Raw genomic sequence first — 23,729 nt, forward strand, 5'->3', positions numbered from 1 at the left:
TTACACCATGCTCGATACTTGTGTTGTTTCAACAACATTGCTGGGAATCTTCCAAATGCCAAGGAAGAATTGGAATTAACCCGAAACTGTGTGAAGGAACGAGTTGAAGAAGCTATTATGAGGACTGAAAAAATTGAACCAGCAGTTGAGAAGTGGCTGAAAGATGTTGAGAAAGTCTTAGAAGAAGTGCATATGCTTCAAGGAAGAATTTCGGAAGTAAGCAAGAGCGATTTCAGAAGGCAATTCCAATATTTTCTTACAAAAGAAATAGCAAGAAAAATTGAGAAAATGGCTCAACTCAACCACAACAGCAAGTTTGACCCATTTTCTAAGATTGCCGAACTTCCAGGCATGAAGTACTATTCATCCAAAGATTTTGTTCGTTTCAAATCAAGAGAATCGACTTATGAGAACCTTTTGGAAGCATTAAAGGATAAAAGCGCTTGCACGATTGGACTAGTTGGACTAGGAGGCTCAGGAAAAACTACTTTGGCGAAAGAGGTTGGTAAGAAAGCTGAGGAGTTAAAACTTTTTGAGAAGGTTGTCATGGCAACAGTCTCTCAAACTCCAAATATCACAAGCATCCAAATGCAAATTGCTGATAAGTTGGGTTTGAAATTTGAGGAAAAAACAGAGGAAGGTAGAGCACAAAGACTATCAGAGAGATTAAGGACAGGCACAACTCTACTAATCTTGGATGATGTATGGGAAAAGCTAGAATTTGAGGCTATTGGTATTCCATACAATGAAAACAACAAGGGCTGTGGAGTAATTTTAACCACTCGGAGTAGAGAAGTATGCATTTCCATGCAATGCCAAACAATAATTGAGCTTAATCTCTTAGCTGGCAATGAAGCTTGGGATTTGTTCAAATTGAATGCAAACATAACTGATGAGTCCCCATATGCATTGAAAGGCGTTGCAACAAAAATTGTAGATGAATGCAAAGGATTGGCTATTGCAATTGTGACGGTGGGAAGCACACTGAAGGGCAAAACTGTGAAAGAGTGGGAATTAGCATTGTCAAGACTAAAAGATTCTGAACCACTAGATATTCCAAAAGGCTTAAGAAGTCCTTATGCCTGTCTTGAATTGAGTTATGATAATTTGACCAATGAATTAGCCAAGTCCTTGTTCTTGTTGTGTTCTATATTTCCAGAGGATCATGAAATTGATTTGGAAGATTTATTTCGGTTTGGAAAGGGAATGGGCCTACCTGGGACTTTTGGAACAATGGAGAAAGCAAGGAGGGAGATGCAGATAGCTGTTGGCATCCTCATTGATTCTTATTTGTTGTTGCAGGCCAGTAAAAAAGAAAGGGTGAAAATGCATGACATGGTTCGTGATGTAGCCTTGTGGATAGCAGCTAAAACTGGTCAAGCAATTTTGGCAAGTACTGGAATGGATCAGTTAATGGATGAAACCATAAAAGATAAGAGGGCAATATCCTTATGGGATTTGAAAAATGGCCAGCTTCTTCATGATGATCAATTGAATTGTCCATCGCTTGAAATTCTCTTGTTTCATTCTCCCCAGGTTGCCTTTGAAGTATCAAATGCTTGTTTTGAAAGGCTAAAAATGATTAAAATCCTGGCATTCTTAACATCTAGCTATACGTGGAGGTCATGGAGGATATATGGCACCTTGTCACTGCCACAATCAATGCAGTCATTACAAAATCTTCATACTCTGTGCTTGAGAGGTTATATATTAGGTGACATCTCCATTTTGGAAAGCCTACAAGCACTTGAGGTTCTTGACTTGCGTTGTTCTTCTTTTATAGAATTGCCTAATGGAATCGCGTCATTAAAGAAATTGAAGCTTCTGGATTTGTTCCATTGTTTAATTCGGAAAAAAAATGCTTACGAGGTTATAGGAAGATGTTTGCAGCTGAATGAATTGTATTTGCATATACTTCCATATGGAAATCAGGAATTTCCGCATAAAGTCTCTTTCTCAAGATTAGAGAGATATGTTTTAATTTATAAAACGTACCCGCGGACTGACAGATTGGAAGAACATAGACCAACTAGAGCGTTATGCACACGTGGTTTTAATGCGTCAGTTCAAAGTTTTATATCATTACCAATCAAGGATTTCTTTCAAAAAGCAGAGTACCTTCATTTGGAGCACCTTGAGGGAGGTTACAAAAATGTAATCCCATCCATGGATCCACAAGGCATGAATCACTTGATTTTCCTATTCCTCGAATATTGTCCAGAGATAAAATGCGTCTTTGATGGTACCACAATGCAAACTGAAGATGCGTTCTCCAGCCTAGTCATTTTAAGCTTGTCTCAATTGCATAACCTTGAAGAAGTGTTTAATGACCCCTCTTCCAGATGTTCTCTCAAATGTTTAGAAGAGCTAACCATAAAGAGTTGCAGACAATTGTACAATATTTCCTTTCCCAAGAACTCAAAGCTATGCCATCTCAAGTTCTTGACAATATATAAATGCCCGATGCTAACTTGTATCTTCAAGCCATCCATTGTCCAAACTCTAGAGCTGCTAGAAGAAGTGGAAATATCTGGATGCTCTGAATTGAAGCAGATAATAGAAGAAGTGGAAGAAGGGAGTGTTGATTATGTTAGCAGTCAAAGTCATACCTCTTTGATGCTCCCAAAATTAAGGATACTTACTATTGATGGATGTGACGGGTTGGAATATATATTCCCTATGTGTTATGCTCAAGGGCTAGCAAGTTTGGAAATACTGGAAATTGAAGAATGTAATGAGTTGAAGTATGTATTTGGCAGTGAAAAGGAACATGATCTTACTGTGTACCAGCACCAGACTCACCGTCAAACTAAAGTTGACATCAATTTGCTCTATTTGGGTGAGCTCCATTTAAAGTCATTACCGAATCTGGTTGAAATTTGGCCTAAATATTTTCATCCACGTTTACCAAATTTGGAGAAGTTAATCTGCGAAAATTGTCCAAGATTGGCCTAAATATTTTGTGGCTGGTCATTTCCCCAGTCTGTCTGATTTGGATATAGCAGAGTGCTCTCAATTAGAGAAGGTTTTTGCTTTTGAACATGAAGCTGGTGATGATGGTCAAGAAGGAACTGATAAGGATGGAGAACAAGTACTGTTGCGCAACCTAACATATATAACATTCACAAGTTTGCCAAATTTCAAAGAGACTCACCATGGATTTAAGTTAACAAATCATGTTGAACAGACTATAACAGATTGTCCTAAATATGCTCCAAGTTTATATCTATACCCAGGTAAAACTCTCACGTCCTTTTTGCAGGCACAATTTTTATGCCTTGGATCACAATGTAAAGTTAAATATTATTTTATCATGAAGTTCTATGTTAAACTCTGCTCGATGAGAAAGTCCTCTCATAAGGCTTTAAGAATAGAAATAGTTGCTCTAATTTTATACTCTTGCTTTTTTCATTCTGCAACTTATGTAATTGCATTCATACTAGAGGAAGTTCTTTCTAGATACAACTGATGGTGGACTTGTTCTTAATTTGTTAACACATTTAAAAAGAAGAAGAAATGGAATGGAGTGGAGAATGCAGCTCTGATTAGACAATGGTATTACGTACTGTCAAAAGTGCTTCAAGTTATCGCCCAACTGATTTACATACGTAGGAAGAGGTTATCAGGTAACATTTTTCTTTTCATTTAAACATGTTTTAATTCCTAATAAATATATAATTTTAAAATCTGTCCTTTAATAAATTTTTATTATACATTAAATTCTTAATAAATTAATAATTTTATTTTTTATCCTTCATATTTTATTTTAGTTATTAGTAAATTTTGTATTTATTTTTTTGATAAATCAACAAATTTGATTTTAGTCTCAATTAATACAAAATATTTTTTTCAAGGAGAAAAGAAATTTCAAGAATAAAAATTAAAATTATTATTTTATTAGAAACGCAATACGAAATAAAAAGTTATTAAGAAATAAATACATAAATTATATATTTATATTTATTAAGAAACAAACATATTTAAGTCTTTTCTTTTTAATTTTTTAGCAATAGGCAACAGGATTATGTCGATAATATTTCAGTTTATTAAAATCAGTATTGTAGAAAGAGGTAATACTAGTCATAGTCGACACATTTGAAATTGATATAAGTCATTTTTTAAATTGAAGAAAATTACTATTATCATGGTCACTGACTTTTTTTAAGTCCAATAATAAAAATGTGTTTCTATAAGAAAAAGTTAGTTTGATAATTTTTTTAAAAATATTATTGGGAAGATTCGAGCATGGGACCTCTTCCCACTTCCTTCTTCATCCACCCTTAAAAATATTATTGGGAAGATTCTTAACAAACCATGGATTTAAAAAGTTAGTTTGATAATTCTTATATTTTGCGAATTATTCTACAAATTAAGTCTCTTATCTCAAAATTTCATCTGATAATTAACAAAAATGTATCGAAGGTGCGACACTTAATTTATTTGTATGCACAAAAACAAAGAGATTTCAGGTCATGCATGCATCTGAGTAAATTTAGTGATTTCAAATGTGCAACTCACTCCCTATCTTGTTGATGCTAGGACTTCTTGATCCAGAAAACAACTTCAATTTGTCTTTCGTTTCATGCTCTTGAAAGCTCAAGAATTGTTCAAGTTTGTTGCCATTTACATATCAAGTTGTGTGTTAATGCAAACCTGTTACTTTCATGTGAGTGTTGTGTTAAGATTTAAGGTTAAGCTTGAATTATTTGCTTTATTCATTGTAAAAATATTTCTAGCAGCATTGTTATAAACTCTGAACTTGTTTTTGGTACTTAAAACAGTAAAACCATAATGTAAATTTAATCAATTTGTTGCATTTACAGATGAAAGTATCAATATTACACTTTAACAATACATTGTTTGCGACTTAAAGATCAACCTGAAAGTTTGATTGTTAAGATATTTATGTTACGAAACCATATGGGTCTTTATGCAAAGCAAGTCACCTTGGCAAACAATCTATTAGCGGCTTTCCAACTTGTGATTTAGCCAAATTTTTTGAAATCCTTTAAATCCTCCCAAATCCTGAGAGCCTAATGTGAAACCAAGTAAATTGAGCAGTACGTCATCAGAGTCCAAAACAGAACAGAACATTACGTACCAACATGGGTATAGAAAAAGTTAGGCATTTTAATTTGAACAACATGACAGTCTTTACACAAAAATATATGCCACTTACAAATGATAAGATCGCATAAAGAAAGGAAAAAAAATGGTGATTAATATTATATCATATGTAACAAAATGCTGATTACATCCCACCTCTTCTTGTTTAATTTCTCCAGGTCCATGTTTTCTAAAAACTTTTGTATCAGACAAGTTAAGCACTAGATAATGCAACATTTACTATATAATTTTAATAATTATACTATATAATTTTAATAATTATTATATTATTATCACTTTTAATTGAATAATATTTTGTTAAAATTATTCATAGATTGAAAGTCTTTTTCTGAAAGATTATATATATCAAATTTTATATTAATCGAAAATCATTTATTACTTTATTTATATATAGATTAAAATTCACATGAAGAATCTTGATATGTGTGTGTGCATGTGTTCAATTTAACACAAACAATTTTGGTGTGTCTGTGCGCTTGTGAGTAAGTGCATGCGTGAGTGTGGGCACGACGTGTGCGTGTGTGCATAATTAGTGTGTGCATAATTAATAATACACATTATTATTGGCTGGTTACATTGTTTATGCGAAAGTAAGCACTCCTCCAACTTCCGAATGGACTTAGATATGAATTTGCATCAGGAAATAGAGTTCATGAATGCAAATATTTATATATAAACCGTTTTTATAGTGGTCAAGGAAATAAGGTTAAACCATTTTCAGATAATTTGTAGGGTGTTTTCATAAGTTATCTTGAACACCTAATTGAAATAAAGTGTTTAAGTTACCAGATCAATTTAACTAAACTGTAAATAAATTCTTCCAAACGTTTGAAAGAAAAAAAAAGTGAGAAAAATGAGTATTAATTAACTTTCCTCACTGCTGTCGTATACGTGGTTAGGTAAAAAGAGGAAAAATGTCCCCAAAGAAAAGCAAACAAGGAAGCTGCTTTTGCCCCTCATCGTTATTCCTTAGTGATCAAATTAAGGACAATTTGCTTGACTATGTTTTGTTAGGGAATTCTTGCTTTGCAGGGTGTTGAATTTATATATTTTAGAGCAACAAAACCTTATTGAGATTAAAACTATGAAAATATCTTTGTTTAGTCAAACAAATTTATAAATTTATCAAATAACAAATGATTGGCCAAACACAATCTTAAATCTTCTTAATTAAGAAGTGGGCCTAAGTCCTTTTTTTCAATAGATAAAAAGGGTGAAACAGAAGCAAATTCATTCTGCCTTGAGCTTCATAGTGGTTATTTAAGAGTCACTCTCTATCAAAATATTCTTGAAGTCCCTGGGAAGTCTTGTTTTTATTTACGTCGGCAAAAAGCAATATATATTAATTAAAGGGCACCAGAGATGCCAAAATCAGAACTTAAAAAGTTTAGGCAAGTATGCCCCATACGGCCATACCCCACCATATAACCAATATTAATTTTAACCCAAAAATCTGGGGAAAAAAAATACATACTAACCAATAGCAAACACCAAGTTCACAATAACTAACTAAATCCATCCCATATTCCTTACAGCCCCACAACATTTAATTAAACGACAACAATAACACTGACATTTTTGTTATTTAACGTTTTACTCTAATTATCTGGTCCTTTCATTTGGTCTTATTGGTTATTCATTCTGATATATTCTTCACAATAATTAATTGATTTATATGGAGACTTTTCTTTACTGTAAATATTACAGGTCGACCAGGAAAGAATTGTTCGATGTATATAAGCTAGTATTTTTTTTTTCAATTTGCTTACCATAAAATTTCATCTGATTTATTAATATATATGAAGTCATGTATAGGAATCAAACTTTTTGTCCTCGTTTCTTGTATCTATATATGCCTCGTTTCTTAATTTACTTGTATCTACTTTTTTTTGTTCAAAGCACAAACATAACAAAGTTTACAAAGTATATATTCTTATTCATGAACCCCAAAAAATTAAGGAATAACCTGCATCTTTATCAATTCCTTACTTTGCTAACAATGGAAGGATGAACTTCCAAGTTTTATTCTTTCATTTAACAACAATACATATTTTTATACTTCTTCAGTCATCTATCTTTGATTTTTCCTATCTCATCAACATTTTCATTCTTTAAAATTGCAACTCCAACTCATTCAATTAATAGTGCGATTCGCAGCAATAAAGGCTGTTTCTAAATTCTTGACCTTCTCGACATCATATCTGCACATATCTTAAGGTACGCATCCCAATTCAAATCTTCAATTTAGTTTAGATTTTGTTTAACTTGGACAATTCTTATTTTACGTCCATTTGAATAATATAATTTGCTGATCTTTTGAAGTTATAAATATAGTTGCACCTTTAATATATTAACAGCATATTTGAATGGTGAAAAGTATATTAAATATTTTATAATAAATACTGTCTCCGTTTTTCCAAAAAAAAATAAAATACTAATGATCACATAATATTAAGGTATAGATCGAGTTTCATTTGTATATTTGCGATGTCAATTACAATTTGTGGGAAGGCCTAATAATCTGCTGCTACATGTCATGCTTTTTTTTCTAAGACTGGCATTTTTTAAAGTTTAATTTGACATGTTCATCAACTTAAAAGTTTGTTTATTTAAAACTTTTTAGATAGATTAATATTACCCTAAATAGGTTAATCCATTAATGAGTCAAAGGGAAAAACTCTTTGTACAAGAAGATATAAAACTATAAAAATTGAAATCACTATTACTTATAAAGGCATGAAATTGGTAGAAAAAGTAAGTTAATCTTTATAATAGTTAAATCTAATAACTTGTTTATATGATATTAGTTTATTTACTTTACTTTTCCCATTTTGTTTGATGCAATGTTTTTTTTATTTTGGACTAAATATCATTTTGATTCCTTTGTGCTTTTAAATAATCTCTTTGGTCCTTGAAGTTTTAAAATTTTGGTTTTTATCCTTTATATTTTAAAAATAAATCAATTTCGTCCTTTCATTACTTTCATACTAACATGGTTAAGATTTTATGTTTTAAAATAATTAATTTAAACATTGTGATAATGGGTATTTATCCGTTACTACAATTATTTTTATTTATAAAGAATCTCCTCCCTTTCGGAACAACAACGCTTGAAACACCAATAGCGAGTAAGATGCTCCAGAATCTTTTTTCGTTTTTGTATTTCACCAACAAATTTGGATTCAACGAGAAAATTTAAGCACAACCCAGAAACCAAACAAGTGAAGAACCTTCATAGACTCATGGTGGCCTCCACGTGAACATGCTCGGTGATTGCATCATGTGTGTATGGTGATTGGATTTTCAAATTGGTTAATTGAAATATTTAAGTTGAAAATTAGGGATTTGGGGATGAATTCTTCTATTGAGTTTTTTTTATACATTAAAATTAAACTTAAATATATTTTCCATACCAATAAAATATTTTATTTTGAAGTTATTATTTAAAATTTACTTTTTTATCAACTATGTACTTAGAAAGAATTTATGTTTCAATCTTTTTCTCCCTCTTGGTCTCTCTGGTCCTCTTTTTCTCCCTCTTCTCCACCCACTACCTCCCTCTGCCACCCAGCACCGCCGCCTCCCTCCATTGTGTCAGCCATCACTGCCAACAGCACCCCCACAGCCACCTCCCTCCCCTCCTCCTTCTTCACAATCCAGCCCCCAATCCACCCCTGGCCGCACCGCCTCACCCCATTCATCTTCTTCGACTCTTGTCGTCTTCTTCCTTCTCCTCACTCATCTGTTTTCGACCACCATAGCGTAGGCCAAACCCAAATCATCGAAACACCCTCAAATGATGATGTCGTTTTGGATGTCCCTCAAAACACCATTGTTTTTGCGCCTAGGTGGACCTACAATACCTACACCACTCAATTCGATTCCCTTTAAGCCCAGCATTCCCATTTTAAATCTGACATTCATCGATTCAATGCAAAATTCATTCAATCTAGAGTAGTTCCGCTTTCAGTGAATTTTCATAAAATGCTAACAAAATGACAATGAACATTGTGGATTGGGGCTATGAGGGTGGATTCAGTGGTTATCCTATAGCTTCAAAAACAGAGTTGTATTGATTATAGGTGAAGTTGACAATTGCTAGAAAAAATATTGTGAAGGAAGAAGATTTTGAGGTTTTAACATATGAATTTGGAAGGATATGAAGAAGATGAATGGGTGAAGTGACATGTGTTGGACATTTTAGTGTAATTGATCTCTTTATTATGTTAAAATAAGAGTGCATGCTTGTTTTAATGTAATAACGAGATGTTCGGTTTAGGCAAAAGGTTGGAAGTTACATGGAAGTTACTAACTTCCATCAACGGTTGGAAGTTACATGGAAGTTACTAAAACTTCCATTAACGGCAATTTTTTTTTAAAAATAAATAACTTCCATCAACCGCCAAAAACCACCTGTTCTTTGATTATAAATAATCATCCTGGTTCAGAAAGCATAACATGTGAAAAACTCACAAGACCAAAACAAAACTCTTGAATTATAATCTTCTGATTTTATCCGATTGAACAATTTTGGTTGAACCCCGAAATTTGATTCAATCTGAAAGTGTTTATACACGACTTCAGATTTATCCAGGATCATCTCGATTTTTCAAATTTAACCAACAAAAGATTGAATCAAATTTTTCGAGATGACGAACGATAGTTCGAAGATGACAAGCAAGTTTACGAAGTTGGACAAGTTTGAAGGGCAGGATTTCAGAAGATGGCAGAAGAAGATGCACTTTCTCTTGACAACATTGAATATGGTGTATGTGCTGAGTACACCGATGCCGGTGTATATGGAAGACGAAACTCTGGATCAAACAAGGAAGCGTTCGAAATGGGAGAACGACGATTACATTTGTCGTGGACACATTCTGAACGGTATGTCTGACTCTCTCTTTGATATTTATCAAAATGTTGAGTCTGCTAAGGAATTATGGGACTCTCTTGAATCCAAGTATATGGCAGAAGATGCCTCAAGTAACAATTCTTAGTTAGTAATTTCTTTAATTACAAAATGATTGATTCGAGGCCTGTTATGGAGCAATATAATGAACTGCTGCGGATTTTGGGTCAGTTTACTCAACATGATTTGAAAATGGATGAATCCATTGCAGTTTCATCTATAATTGATAAACTGCCTTCTTCTTGGAAAGACTTCAAGCATACCTTGAAACATATGAAGGAAGAGTTGACTCTGGTTCAACTCGGTAGTCATTTCATGATTGAGGAGTCGCTGAGGGCTCAGGAAATTGACAAAGTCAATGATAAAACCGTAGCAGGTTCCTTTTCCGTTAATATGGTAGAGGAAAGTGGAACAGTTAAGCAAAATTACAATGCTAAAGGTAACAAACGAAAATTTCAAGGAAATAGGAACAAAGGTCCAAACAAACAGACAAAATTATCATGTTGGAAGTGTGGGAAACCTGGTCATTTAAAGAGGGATTGCCGGGTGTTCAAAGGAAAGAACAAGGTTGGTCCAAGTGGGTCTAATGATCCTGAAAAGCAACAAGGTCAGATTGTAGTGAATAATTTTAATTCGAATACGAATTCGAATTATGTATCACTAATATCTGATGCATTCTATGTGCAGGATGATGACGTTGCTTGGTGGTTTGATTCGGGAGCAACAAGCCATGTGTGCAAAGATCGTCGTTGGTTCAAGGAATTTAGACCAATCGATGATGGCTCTATTGTGAAGATGGGCAATGTTGCAACTGAACCAATCCTAGGATTAGGTTGTGTTAATTTAGTTTTTACTTCCGGAAAAAGTTTGTATTTGGATAATGTCTTATTTGTACCTGGTATTCGTAAGAACTTATTGTCTGGTATGGTTTTAAATAATTGTGGTTTCAAGCAAGTACTTGAAAGTGACAAGTACATCTTGTCAAGACATGGTTCGTTTGTTGGATTTGGTTATCGTTGTAATGGAATGTTTAAATTAAACATTGATGTTCCTTTTGTTCATGAATCTGTTTGTATGGCCTCGTGTAGTTCTATAACTAATATGACAAAATCAGAAATTTGGCATGCTAGATTAGGACATGTTCATTACAAAAGATTAAAAGATATGTCAAAAACAAGTATGATTCCTCCTTTTGATATGAACATTGAAAAATGCAAAACTTGCATGTTGACCAAGATCACTAGGAAACCTTTTAAGGATGTTAAAAGTGAGACTAAAGTCTTAGACCTTATTCATAGTGATTTGTGTGATTTGCATGCTACTCCATCATTAGGTCATAAAAAATATCTTGTTACTTTTATTGATGATGCATCAAGGTATTGTTATGTATATTTATTAAATACAAAAGATGAAGCTCTTGATAAATTTAAAATTTATAAGAAAGAGGTAGAACTTCATCAAAATGGGCTAATCAAAACTCTTCGTACGGATAGGGGAGGTGAGTATTATGATCCGGTTTATTTTCAATCTACTGGAATAATACATCAAACTACAGCTCCCTATACACCACAACAAAATGGTGTAGCCGAAAGGAAGAATAGAACCTTGAAAGAAATGGTGAATTCCATGTTATCCTATTCGGGTTTAAGTGAAGGATTTTGGGGTGAGGCTATGTTGACAGCCTGTTACTTGTTGAACCGAATTCCTAACAAAAGGAATAAGGTTACCCCATATGAACTTTGGCACAAAAAGACACCAAATTTGAGTTATCTCAAAATTTGGGGATGTAGGGCTGTAGTCAGGCTTACAGAACCTAAAAGGAAAACTATAGGTGAAAGAGGTATAGATTGCATATTTATTGGATATGCTGAACATTCTAAAGCATATAGATTCTATGTGCTAGAATCTAATGATTATGTTGCTGTGAACTCGGTTATAGAGTCACGAGATGCTATCTTTGATGAACAAAGGTTTACATCTATACCTAGGCCAAAGGACATGAATTCCATGTCGAAAGTCTCAGTTAATATTGAGGATATACCTTCAACTAGTACTGAAACTAGAAAGAGTACGAGAGTAAGAAAGGCTAAGTCATTTGGTGATGACTTTCAACTCTATTTGGTTGAAGGGTCAAGGAATGATATTGAATTTCAATATCAATATTGCCTTAATGTTGAGGAAGACCCAAAGACTTTTAGTGAAGCAATGGCTTCAAGGGATGCTGTATTCTGGAAAGAAGCAATCCAAAGTGAGATGGATTCCATCATGCAAAATAATACCTGGAAATTGGTTGACTTACCTCCTGGATGTAAGCCATTAGGATGTAAGATGATCTTTAGGAGAAAGATGAAAGTGGATGGTACTGTTGACAAGTACAAAGCCAGATTGGTTATCCAAGGCTTTAGGCAAAAGGAGGGTATTGATTTTTTCGATACATATGCTCCTGTTGCTAGGATATGCACTATTAGACTGTTGTTAGCACTTGCTGCTATCCACAATCTGATGATTCACCAAATGGATGTGAAAACTGCATTCTTAAATGGTGAATTGGATGAAGAGATATACATGAAACAACCTGAAGGGTTTGTTATGCCAGGAAATGAAAATAAGGTGTGTAAACTGATGAAATCTCTTTATGGCTTGAAACAAGCGCCTAAGCAATGGCATCAAAAATTTGATGAGGTTGTGTTGTCTAGTGGTTTTGTTATAAACCAAGCAGATAAATGTCTATACAGCAAGTTTGATACTCATGGCAAAGGAGTTATCATTTGTCTGTATGTAGACGACATGTTGATCTTTGGTACCGACCAAGATCAAGTTGATGAAACTAAGGCATTTTTGTCTTCTAAGTTTGATATGAAAGATATGGGGGAGGCGGATGTGATCTTAGGAATAAAGATCAAACGTGGAAACAATGGTATTTCCATCTCTCAATCACATTATATTGAGAAGATATTGGAGAAATTTAATTTTAAAGATTGTTCTCCGGTAAGTACTTCCATTGATCCTAACCTGAAGCTATTACCTAATAAAGGTGTAGCAGTGTCTCAACTTGAATACTCAAGGGCGATAGGATCACTCATGTATGCAATGATTAGTACTAGGCCTGATATAGCTTATGCTGTTGCTAAACTCAGTAGGTTTACAAGTAATCCTAGTTCTCATCATTGGCAAGCTATGAATAGAGTATTCAAATACTTAAAGGGAACCATTGATTATGGTTTGACATATACTGGATTTCCTTCGGTTATTGAAGGTTACTCTGATGCAAGTTGGATAACCAATATGGAGGATTATTCATCCACAAGTGGTTGGGTATTCCTCCTTGGAGGAGGTGCTATCTCTTGGGCATCCAAGAAACAGACCTGCATTACAAATTCAACAATGGAATCTGAATTTGTAGCTTTAGCAGCAGCTGGTAAAGAAGCTGAGTGGCTAAGAAATCTAATCTATGAGATTCCATTGTGGCCCAAACCTATACCTCCCATGTCTATCAGGTGTGATAGTCAGACAACTTTGGCTAAGGCATATAGTCAAGTGTATAATGGGAAGTCTAGACACTTGGGTGTTAGACACAACATGGTTCGGGAGTTAATCATGCATGGTGTGATATCAGTGGAGTTTGTGAGAACTCAGCATAATTTGGCCGATCATTTAACCAAAGGGTTAAGTAGAGATCTCGTAAAAAGGTCGGCTGTGGGATTAGGATTAAAGTCCATCTGAAATCTCTTATGTTAAGATACCCAATTCCCATCTAATATGACATTAGGTGCTGAATTCAATGTGGAAAGCTTAACATGTAGAGATTGGAACACATCATCGAAAGTATCCCAAAAGGAATGTGTTCGGTTCTGTAAGTTAAGGAGGTTGAAGTATAACTTCTCAATGGTTCTTTTGAAAAATTGCATTTGCAGGTGCAAGAAAGAAAAGGACTACCTATATAAGCATGAAGTTTAGCCGCTTCAAGAAGCTGGGACTTGGCTTTGATATGCTTATGAAGGATAGGGACACAGGCTAGTAAAACTAGTGTCGAGCAAGAGTAATGTTATAAACTATTGTGCAGATTATCTTCATGTATTCATTATGAATAGAAAGGGTTCAATCCTTAGTGACACCCTGATATTCGAATATTTGAAACGTGTAATTTGCTAAGATGAAATTCAATCGTCACGATATTTCATCTATGCAGTAGTTTGTGGTATGTTATGACTTTGGTGATTTGATCGGTAATTACACTAAAATGGGGGAGGTTTGTTGGACATTTTAGTGTAATTGATCTCTTTATTATGTTAAAATAAGAGTGCACGCTTGTTTTAATGTAATAACGAGATGTTCGGTTTAGGCAAAAGGTTGGAAGTTACATGGAAGTTACTAACTTCCATCAACGGTTGGAAGTTACATGGAAGTTACTAAAACTTCCATTAACGGCAATTTTTTTTTAAAAATAAATAACTTCCATCAACCGCCAAAAACCACCTGTTCTTTGATTATAAATAATCATCCTGGTTCAGAAAGCATAACATGTGAAAAACTCACAAGACCAAAACAAAACTCTTGAATTATAATCTTCTGATTTTATCCGATTGAACAATTTTGGTTGAACCCCGAAATTTGATTCAATCTGAAAGTGTTTATACACGACTTCAGATTTATCCAGGATCATCTCGATTTTTCAAATTTAACCAACAACATGGGGAGGGGTGGATTAAGGGTTAGATTGTGAAGGAGGAGGCAGAGACGGGAACACTATTCGTGGCAGCTACAATGGAGAGCAATGACAGCACCGGTGAGGTAGGCAGGGGGAGAAGAAGAGGAGGGAAAATGATATGGTATTGATATGTTAGTGATTAGAGGTTCATGACTAAAAGTAAATTTTGGATAATAACTTCAAAATAATCTGACTTTTCATATATGAAAAGCATAGTTAAATCTTAAAATTATTATAGCCGTGACACAATATTTAAAATAATTATTTTATGATAACATAATTAATTTTAAAGTTATTGTAATTTTCAACTATCATTATCTTCAAAATTTTTTAAACGTAAAATGTTGATGGTGTTAATGTAATACTAACAAAAAGTATGAAATTGGTTTCTTTTAAAAAATTAAAAGACTAAAATAAATATTTTTAACACTTTCCCTTCAATCTAAGTGGTGTTGCCAACTTGTGACTTGCCTTCAATCTTTAGCGTTAATTTAATTATACTCCCTTTGTCATTCATTCATTCATATATATATATATATATATATATATATATATATATATATATATATGATACTTTCACAAAATTAACATTATCATTAATTTATAGATTTGGTGGATCAACCGTTAACATCATAAAGAATATATTTCAAACACAACAATTACTAAAATGATGATTATTTAGAGATTTTTTTTTGACAAAATAATTATAATAGGACGAAGGAGTTATTTTTTTCAAATATATTTAATTTTAAATTCTAACGGTTACTATCATTTTTTAATTAAGTTTTAATTGTACTAAATAATATCATGGGTATTATATAATTTTTAAATTCAAATTAAATTCTACTTTATCATAATTTCTAACATATCCTGTTATCTTTAAGTTTAAATCCTATTTAATATTTATTTTATAATAATTTGAATAATCGGAAGAATTAATAAAACATATTAATTTATATAATTAAGTAATATATACTTTATTTTGACATTGAAAAGGGTTAATAGTCTGATTGCCTTGGAAAATGAAGACAAGTAATTACAGTAAATAAATATCAATATAAAAAACGTTAGGCCAAAACATATTTGTTTTTTATTATCTTAGTTTTATATTCAATTTGATATTTTATGTTTTAAAAATTTAATTCAATTCTTTATATTTTAATTTTGATTTTCAATTTAGTCTGTCTATCAGTTAAGAATTAACGTTATTAATAGTTTTTACATAATGAAAATTAAAAACAACCACAAAACAATACTTATGTGTTATCAGTTAAGAATTAACGTTATTAATAGTTTTTACATAATGAAAATTGCAAACAACCACAAAACAATACTTATGTGTTTGGAGATGTTTATGCACACATAATTAATAGAATGACAATTTTTAGTCGCCAGAATAATATTTTAAATGCAACTTAAATATTAGGAGAAAAAGTTTCGTTGCTTATGATGATTTTACAAATTATGTCCAAAGAAAAATATATGTGATCTAAACCAAACATTATATTAAAATACTATTTTGATTCTCTTTTAATTTTTTATATGTGAGTTTGATTCCCTATTTTTTATTGTAATTATATTAATCACATTTTAGAAAACCTGTAATTTTGTATATGTTTAATTTCTTTTTACTTTGTTTCAATTAGATTCTAGTTCTAACATATTTATTTAATATACCATAAAAAATAATTTAATTAATTAAAACATAAAGAAATAAAATGTTTGTAAAAATTGAATATTTAACCTAAATTGTGGATTATTTTTTTTAAAAAAAGAATGGACTAAAATTAGGAGAATAAAAATAAGGACAAAATTTCAATTCAAAACTTAAAAGAGGACTCCAAATTGCAATTCACCCTCAAAAGTATAAAATTAGAACTCCCTTTGTGAAGAACTTTAAAATTTTGGCACAATTTCTCCAATACGATTCTTGTGAATCTTAAAATTGATTAAGGGTTTTTTAGATCAATGCATTCCAATCTAAATGCCTAAATTTTTGAAATAAATGAATGCCTAGATTGAAAGAAGTGAGCAGATTTGCATCAGAAAATGAGTTTTCCCAATCTAGAAACATGATCCAATTTAGTTTTTTTATTATTATTGATCAAAATGAAACAATTTTTTAACATGCTGCTTGGAAGAGTGAGGCCACCTAAATTCATAATTGTGAAATCAGATTCGGTCCGGACAGTCGGAATGCTCCAATCAGAACTCGATGATTTAATTAGATAAGTTTCATGATTGAATCGATTACACAATTATATCAAGTCAAATCATACCAATTATTATTTCATCGACTAAACCATTGTCTGACTTACCCATTGTCTTAGCCGAATCAACCGGAACAGGTTTCACAATTATGCCTAAATTCCTTAATCGATTGCTCAAAACATCGACTTATAGCATACATCAAAACATATTGGACTTCATAAAATCCACTACACGAAAATATTCAATTCTTACACATGTTTTAAATATTACTCAAACTACTAAAATCTATTACTATTTTAATTACGCATGTGAAAATACATCTAGACATGTAAGCATTGTTTTGTGGTGATTTATTCTGATTTATGTCAAAATTATTCAAAACGTTACTTCTTAACTTACCAAAGAATTAAATTGAATCAAATTTAAAAATTCAAATGTGTAATTTACCTTAAGTGTTATCATACACGTATTTTCATGTGCAAATATCATATGTTATTGCCGTTCTCTGTTCACATTGCTAATACTACTTTTTTTCTTCGCAGTTCAAGGTATCTAATCTGCAACATCAACTACTTTCACTTCCGTTTGTAAATACAACAACATCCATCAAAGGTATGTAAGATATATTATTAAGTTATTCTTTCCTTTAATTGCATCATTAATCCCTCGTCCTTAGTTTGCCTAACATAATATTTAGCTAAAAAGTTATGTACTCATTCATGATTAGGACTGTGTCATTACAAATTGAGGATATCTTTCTTTCCATCGTAGCAAAGTTCGCAGAACATATAAAAATATTTTAATTTATATAAAGAGAAATAATACAACTCAACATTAGTCTGAGAATATGAGAAATAATAACAATCATCATATCAACATTAAAAATAGTAGACAATTAAAATTAAAATCTAATATAACTATCAAAATTTTAAAATATTTATTAAATAAAAAATAAATCTATAAAAGATATAAATTATTAATTTTAAAAATATTTCAATTAGTCCATCATCACCACTGCTACCACTATTACAACCACTATCATGATTGTCATTGTTGTTGTTGTTGCCATGATCATTGTCGCATGTCATCATCACCATGACTACTACCACTTTTGTCATCATGATCATCGTTGTTGTCACTACATGATTGTCGTCACAATCATTATTGTCGGCATGACCATTGTCGTACGTCGACAGCAATGACAACAACAATAACGATCAAGAGGTGGTGGTGGTGATCATAGTGGTCACAATGATAATAAATTAACGATAATCTTGAGTGATATGATAATTGAGATGTTTTAGTATGTGATAATTGATATTTTTTATAGATTTTATTTTTTGTCCGATGAATATTTTAAAGATTTGATAGTTATATTATATTTGAATTTAAATCTTTAAATATTTTAATCTTAATTATCTATTATTTTTAAAATACAAGTAGACAAGTGTACTTACAATAAACAAATATTAAAATAAGAAATATTTGGCTAAGTAACACACTTGACTCTTTCTTTATATTCAATTTTGTCTTTTATATTTTCAAAAAACTTAATTTAATCCTTTGTCTTTTAAATTTGGTCAAATTAGGTCCTTCTATGGAGTTAGAATTAAGATTGTTAATGATTTTAACATAATGATGGTTAAAAAATGTGGCAGTTTTTAGTCACCATAATAATAATATTTTGAAATGCAATTGCATTGAATACTCAAAGGGAAAATTTTGTTGTCGTATATGGCTTAAATAGAATTGTCTTCATTAGAGGATACCTATTATCTAGAAAAAAATGATGTTAAATTCTAATTTTGATTCTTTTTTAACTCTTGATATGTAATTTTGGTCCTTCTATTTTTTCATTATTTTACTAACCACATTTTAGAAAACCTGTAATTTAGGTTTAATTCTTAATTTTGTATATGTTCGATTTTTTTTCTTTTGTTTCAATTCAACCATAAATCTAACATATTTATTTAATATACATTAAAAAACATAAAAGGGAAATAAACATTTTTTAAGATGAAGATAAACCAAAATTGTGGATTTCTAAAAAATAAGAGGACTAAAGTCCTGAAAAAAAATAAAGGCAACAAAAAATTGTGGATCAAAACTTAAAGGGGCCCTCAAATTGCAATTTACCTCAAAATTATAAAATTAAAACCCCCTTTGTGAAGAACTTTAAAATTTCATGCTGAATTTCTCTAATACGATTCTTTGAATCTTAAAATTGATTAAGGTTTTTGTAGATCGATGCATTCTGATCTAAATGGATAGATTTTGTAAAAAAAACAAAATGACTATCTAGATTGAAAGAATTGAGTAGATAATGTTAAACATGTGCCTTGAAAATAAGTTTCTCCAACCCAATTTGTTCTCTTCCATTTTTTACTGGAACAATTTTTTAAATATGTTTCTTGGAAGAGAGGTGACCTGGATTCCTCAATCAATTGCATAAAACATGGACTTCAAGCATAGACCGATCGAAACAAATTGGATTTCGTAAAATCCACTGTAGCAACCCATTTCGTTAGTCGTTAAACATGTTTTAGAATCAATTCTAACACGTGTCCAGCAAAATATTTAATTTTAAATTATATTGATTGAAACATAGGATAACAAAACTCCTTAATCAATTTTAAGATTCATGAGATCCTACAAGAAAAATCGAGTGCAAAAATTTTAATGTTTGTTTAAACAAGATTTTTATTTTTTTTTTATTTTTTAAATATTATCGTGACAACTAAAAATAGTCACTTTTTAATCACCGTGTGGAAAAATTTCTAGACATGTAAGTATTTCTTGTAATAATTTTAACCATGTTATGTTAAACTTATTAACCACATTAAATTGTAGGCATATTAAAGAACTAAATTGGACCAAATTGAAAAGATAGAAGATGAAATTAAATAAATAAATAAAAACATGAAAATCAAACTAAATTTTAAAAATCCAAATGTGTAATTTAGCCTAAATGGATTTTCATGTACACATACCATATGCTATCGTAGTTCTCTGTTTGGAGTTCTAATACTACTTTTTTGCCCATAGTTGGAGAAAGGTATCGAATCTGCAACATCAACTACTTTCACTTCCGTTTTTAAATACAACAACGTCAACATCCATCAAAGGTATTATTACGTTATTCTTTCCTTTAATTGCATCACTACTCCCTACTTTGCTTAACATAATATTAAGCTAAAATGTTATGTACTCATTCATCATTAGGACTCTGCTATTACAAATGGGGGATATCGTTGTTTCCATCGTAGCAAAGTTAGCAGAATATACAGTGGACCCAATTTTACACCATGCTCGATACTTGTGTTGTTTCAACAACATTGCTGGGAATCTTCCAAATGCCAAGGAAGAATTGGAATTAACCCGAAACAGTGTGAAGGAACGAGTTGAAGAAGCTATTATGAGGACTGAAAAAATTGAACCAGCAGTTGAGAAGTGGCTGAAAGATGTTGAGAAAGTCTTAGAAGAAGTGCATATGCTTCAAGGAAGAATTTCGGAAGTAAACAAGAGCCATTTCAGAAGGCAATTCCAATATTTTCTTACAAAAAAAATAGCAAGAAAAATTGAGAAAATGGCTCAACTCAACCACAACAGCAAGTTTGATCCATTTTCTAAGATTGCCGAACTTCCAGGAATGAAGTACTATTCATCCAAAGATTTTGTTCTTTTCAAATCAAGAGAATCGACTTATGAGAACCTTTTGGAAGCTTTAAAGGATAAAAGTGTTTCCATGATTGGACTAGTTGGACTAGGAGGCTCAGGAAAAACTACTTTGGCGAAAGAGGTTGGTAAGAAAGCTGAGGAGTTAAAACTTTTTGAGAAGGTAGTCATGGTAACAGTCTCTCAAACTCCAAATATTAGAAGCATCCAAGTGCAAATTGCTGATAAGTTGGGTTTGAAATTTGTGGAAGAATCAGAGGAAGGTAGAGCACAAAGACTATCAAAGAGATTAAGGACAGGCACAACTCTACTAATCTTGGATGATGTATGGGAAAACCTAGACTTTGAAGCTATAGGTATTCCATACAATGAAAATAATAAGGGGTGTGGAGTACTCTTAACCACTCGGAGTAGAGAAGTATGCATTTCCATGCAATGCCAAACAATAATTGAGCTCAATCTCTTAACTGGTGAGGAAGCTTGGGATTTGTTCAAATTGAATGCAAACATAACTGGTGAGTCCCCATATGTATTGAAAGGCGTTGCAACAAAAATTGTTGATGAATGTAAAGGATTGCCTATTGCAATTGTGACGGTGGGAAGCACACTAAAGGGCAAAACTTTTGAAGAGTGGGAGTCCGCACTGTCAAGACTAGAAGATTCCAAACCACTGGATATTCCAAAAGGCTTAAGAAGTCCTTATGCTTGTCTGCAATTAAGTTATGATAATTTGACTAATCAACTAGCCAAGTCCTTGTTCTTGTTGTGCTCTATATTTCCAGAGGATCATGAAATTGATTTGGAAGATTTGTTTCGATTTGGAATGGGCCTAACTGGGACTTTTGGAACAATGGTGAAAGGAAGGAGGGAGATGCAGACAGCTGTTAGCGTCCTCATTGATTCTTATTTGTTGTTGCAGGTCAGTAAAAAAGAAAGAGTGAAAATGCATGACATGGTTCGTGATGTAGCCTTGTGGATAGCCTCTAAAACTGGTCAAGCAATTTTGGCAAGTACTGGAAGGGATCAGTTAATGGATGAAACCATAAAAGATAAGAGGGCAATATCCTTATGGGATTTGAAAAATGGCCAGCTTCTTGGTGATGATCAATTGAATTGTCCATCGCTTGAAATTCTCTTGTTTCATTCTCGCAAGGTTGCCTTTGAAGTATCAAATGCTTGTTTTGAAAGGCTAAAAATGATTAAAATCCTGGCATTCTTAACATCTAGCTATACGTGGAGTTTATATACGACATCTCGCACCTTGTCACTGCCACAATCAATGAAGTCATTACAAAATCTTCATACTCTGTGCTTGAGAGGTTATAAATTAGGTGACATCTCCATTTTGGAAAGCCTACAAGCACTTGAGGTTCTTGACTTGCGTGGTTCTTCTTTTATAGAATTGCCTAATGGAATCGCGTCATTAAAGAAATTGAAGCTTCTGGATTTGTTCTGTTGTTTCATTCAGGAAAATAATGCTTACGAGGTTATAGGAAGATGTATGCAGCTGAATGAATTGTATTTGTATATACGTTCATATGCATATGTGGAATTTCCGCATAATATCTCTTTCTCAAGATTAGAGAGGTATGTTTTAATTTATAATATGGACCCCTTATACTCGTTGTCGTGGATGGAAATATTGGAAGAACATAGACCATGTAGAGCGTTATGCACACGTGGTTTTAATGCGTCAGTTCAAAGTTTTATATCATTACCAATCAAGGATTTCTTTCAAAAAGCAGAGTACCTTCATTTGGAGCACCTTAAGGGAGGTTACGAAAATGTAATCCCATCCATAGTTCCACAAGGCATGAATCACTTGATTTTCCTTAAGTTAGAATCTTGTCCAGAGATAGAATGCGTCTTTGATAGTACCAATGTTGATCTGCTGCAAACTGAAGATGCGTTCTCCAGCCTAGTCATTTTAATCTTGTCTGAATTGGATAACCTTCAAGAAGTGTTTGATGACCCCTCTTCCAGATGTTCTCTCAAAAGTTTAGAAGAGCTAACCATATGGAGTTGCAGACAATTGTACAATATTTCTTTTCCCAAGAACTCAAAGCTATGCCATCTTAAGGTCTTGACAATAAGAGATTGCCCGATGCTAACTTGTATCTTCAAGCCATCCATTGTCCAAACTCTAGAGCTGCTAGAAGAAGTGACAATATCTGACTGCTATGAATTGAAGCAGATAATAGAAGAAGTGGAAGAAGGGAGTGTTGATTATGTTAGCAGTCAAAGTCATACCTCTTTGATGCTCCCAAAATTAAGGACACTTACTATTCTTCGATGTCACAGCTTGGAATATATATTCCCTATGTGTTATGTTCACGGGCTAGCAAGTTTGGAAGAGCTGCACATTAAATTTTGTGATAAGTTGAAGTATGTATTTGGCAGTGAAAAGGAACATGATCTTAGAGTGTACCAGCACCAGAGTCATCCTCAGACTAATATTCACATCAATTTCCTTAATTTGAAAACTCTACGGTTGAATCAGTTGCCGAATTTGGTTGAGATTTGGCCTAAATATTTTGATCCACATTTACCAAATTTGAAAGTGCTAGGATGCATTGATTGTCCAAGACTGCCTGACTCTTGGGTGCGTAGGGTGATGATTATTGATTCAGATCTGCAACAAGACTCAACTGCAACGGTAATATATTTTTCGAAAATGATTATTTCTTTAATGATTATTTGTTAATTTATTTTTGGGGATGTAGTTGAAGCGTGAGTTGTGAACATGAATTGACTTTTGATGGATAAGAATTATGAATAGATAGATGGTGATAGAAACTGTATATGTTTTATAATTTTTTAAGACACTATTTCAAGTAATATTTTTTAAATGATAGTTTTTAGTTTTTTGTATTTTATTATCTTTTTACTCTTAAAATATTGAATTTTCATATTTTTTATATAAATTTTATTATATATTTTTACCATTATACTATGTACATTATTTCTTTTTCCAATATTAACATTATATGTATACTTCAAGATATTGACAGTGATAATAATAGGTTTATTTTATTTTTTCTATCATTTTTTAATAGATTTTTATATTACTTAGTATTTATTTTAACAATTACACTAATC

The 23,729-nt window shown here is 32.3% G+C and overlaps 1 protein-coding gene across 8 annotated transcripts in view; it reads left to right on the forward strand.

The window, feature by feature from the left end:
- The window catches only part of LOC114383300 (putative disease resistance protein At5g05400), a 43,988-nt gene that overhangs the window by 9,470 nt on the left and 10,789 nt on the right, over positions 1-23,729 (forward strand). For 4 of the 8 annotated variants that reach the window (XM_028342945.1, XM_028342944.1, XM_028342948.1 and 1 more), the window contains exons 5-6: positions 20,001-20,080; positions 20,178-23,286. In XM_028342945.1, coding sequence (XP_028198746.1) covers positions 20,194-23,286 — 3,093 coding nt within the window. In that variant the 5' untranslated portion in view covers positions 20,001-20,080; positions 20,178-20,193. Of the gene's footprint in view, positions 1-3,508; positions 3,627-4,539; positions 4,823-7,284; positions 7,345-17,497; positions 17,568-20,000; positions 20,081-20,177; positions 23,287-23,729 lie in introns of those variants that run through there. The other 4 variants (XM_028342946.1, XM_028342947.1, XR_003660456.1 and 1 more) reach the window with 4 other exon arrangements.

The sequence above is a fragment of the Glycine soja genome, chromosome 14 (assembly GCF_004193775.1).
Source record: "Glycine soja cultivar W05 chromosome 14, ASM419377v2, whole genome shotgun sequence".
Taxonomy (NCBI): Eukaryota; Viridiplantae; Streptophyta; class Magnoliopsida; order Fabales; family Fabaceae; genus Glycine; species Glycine soja.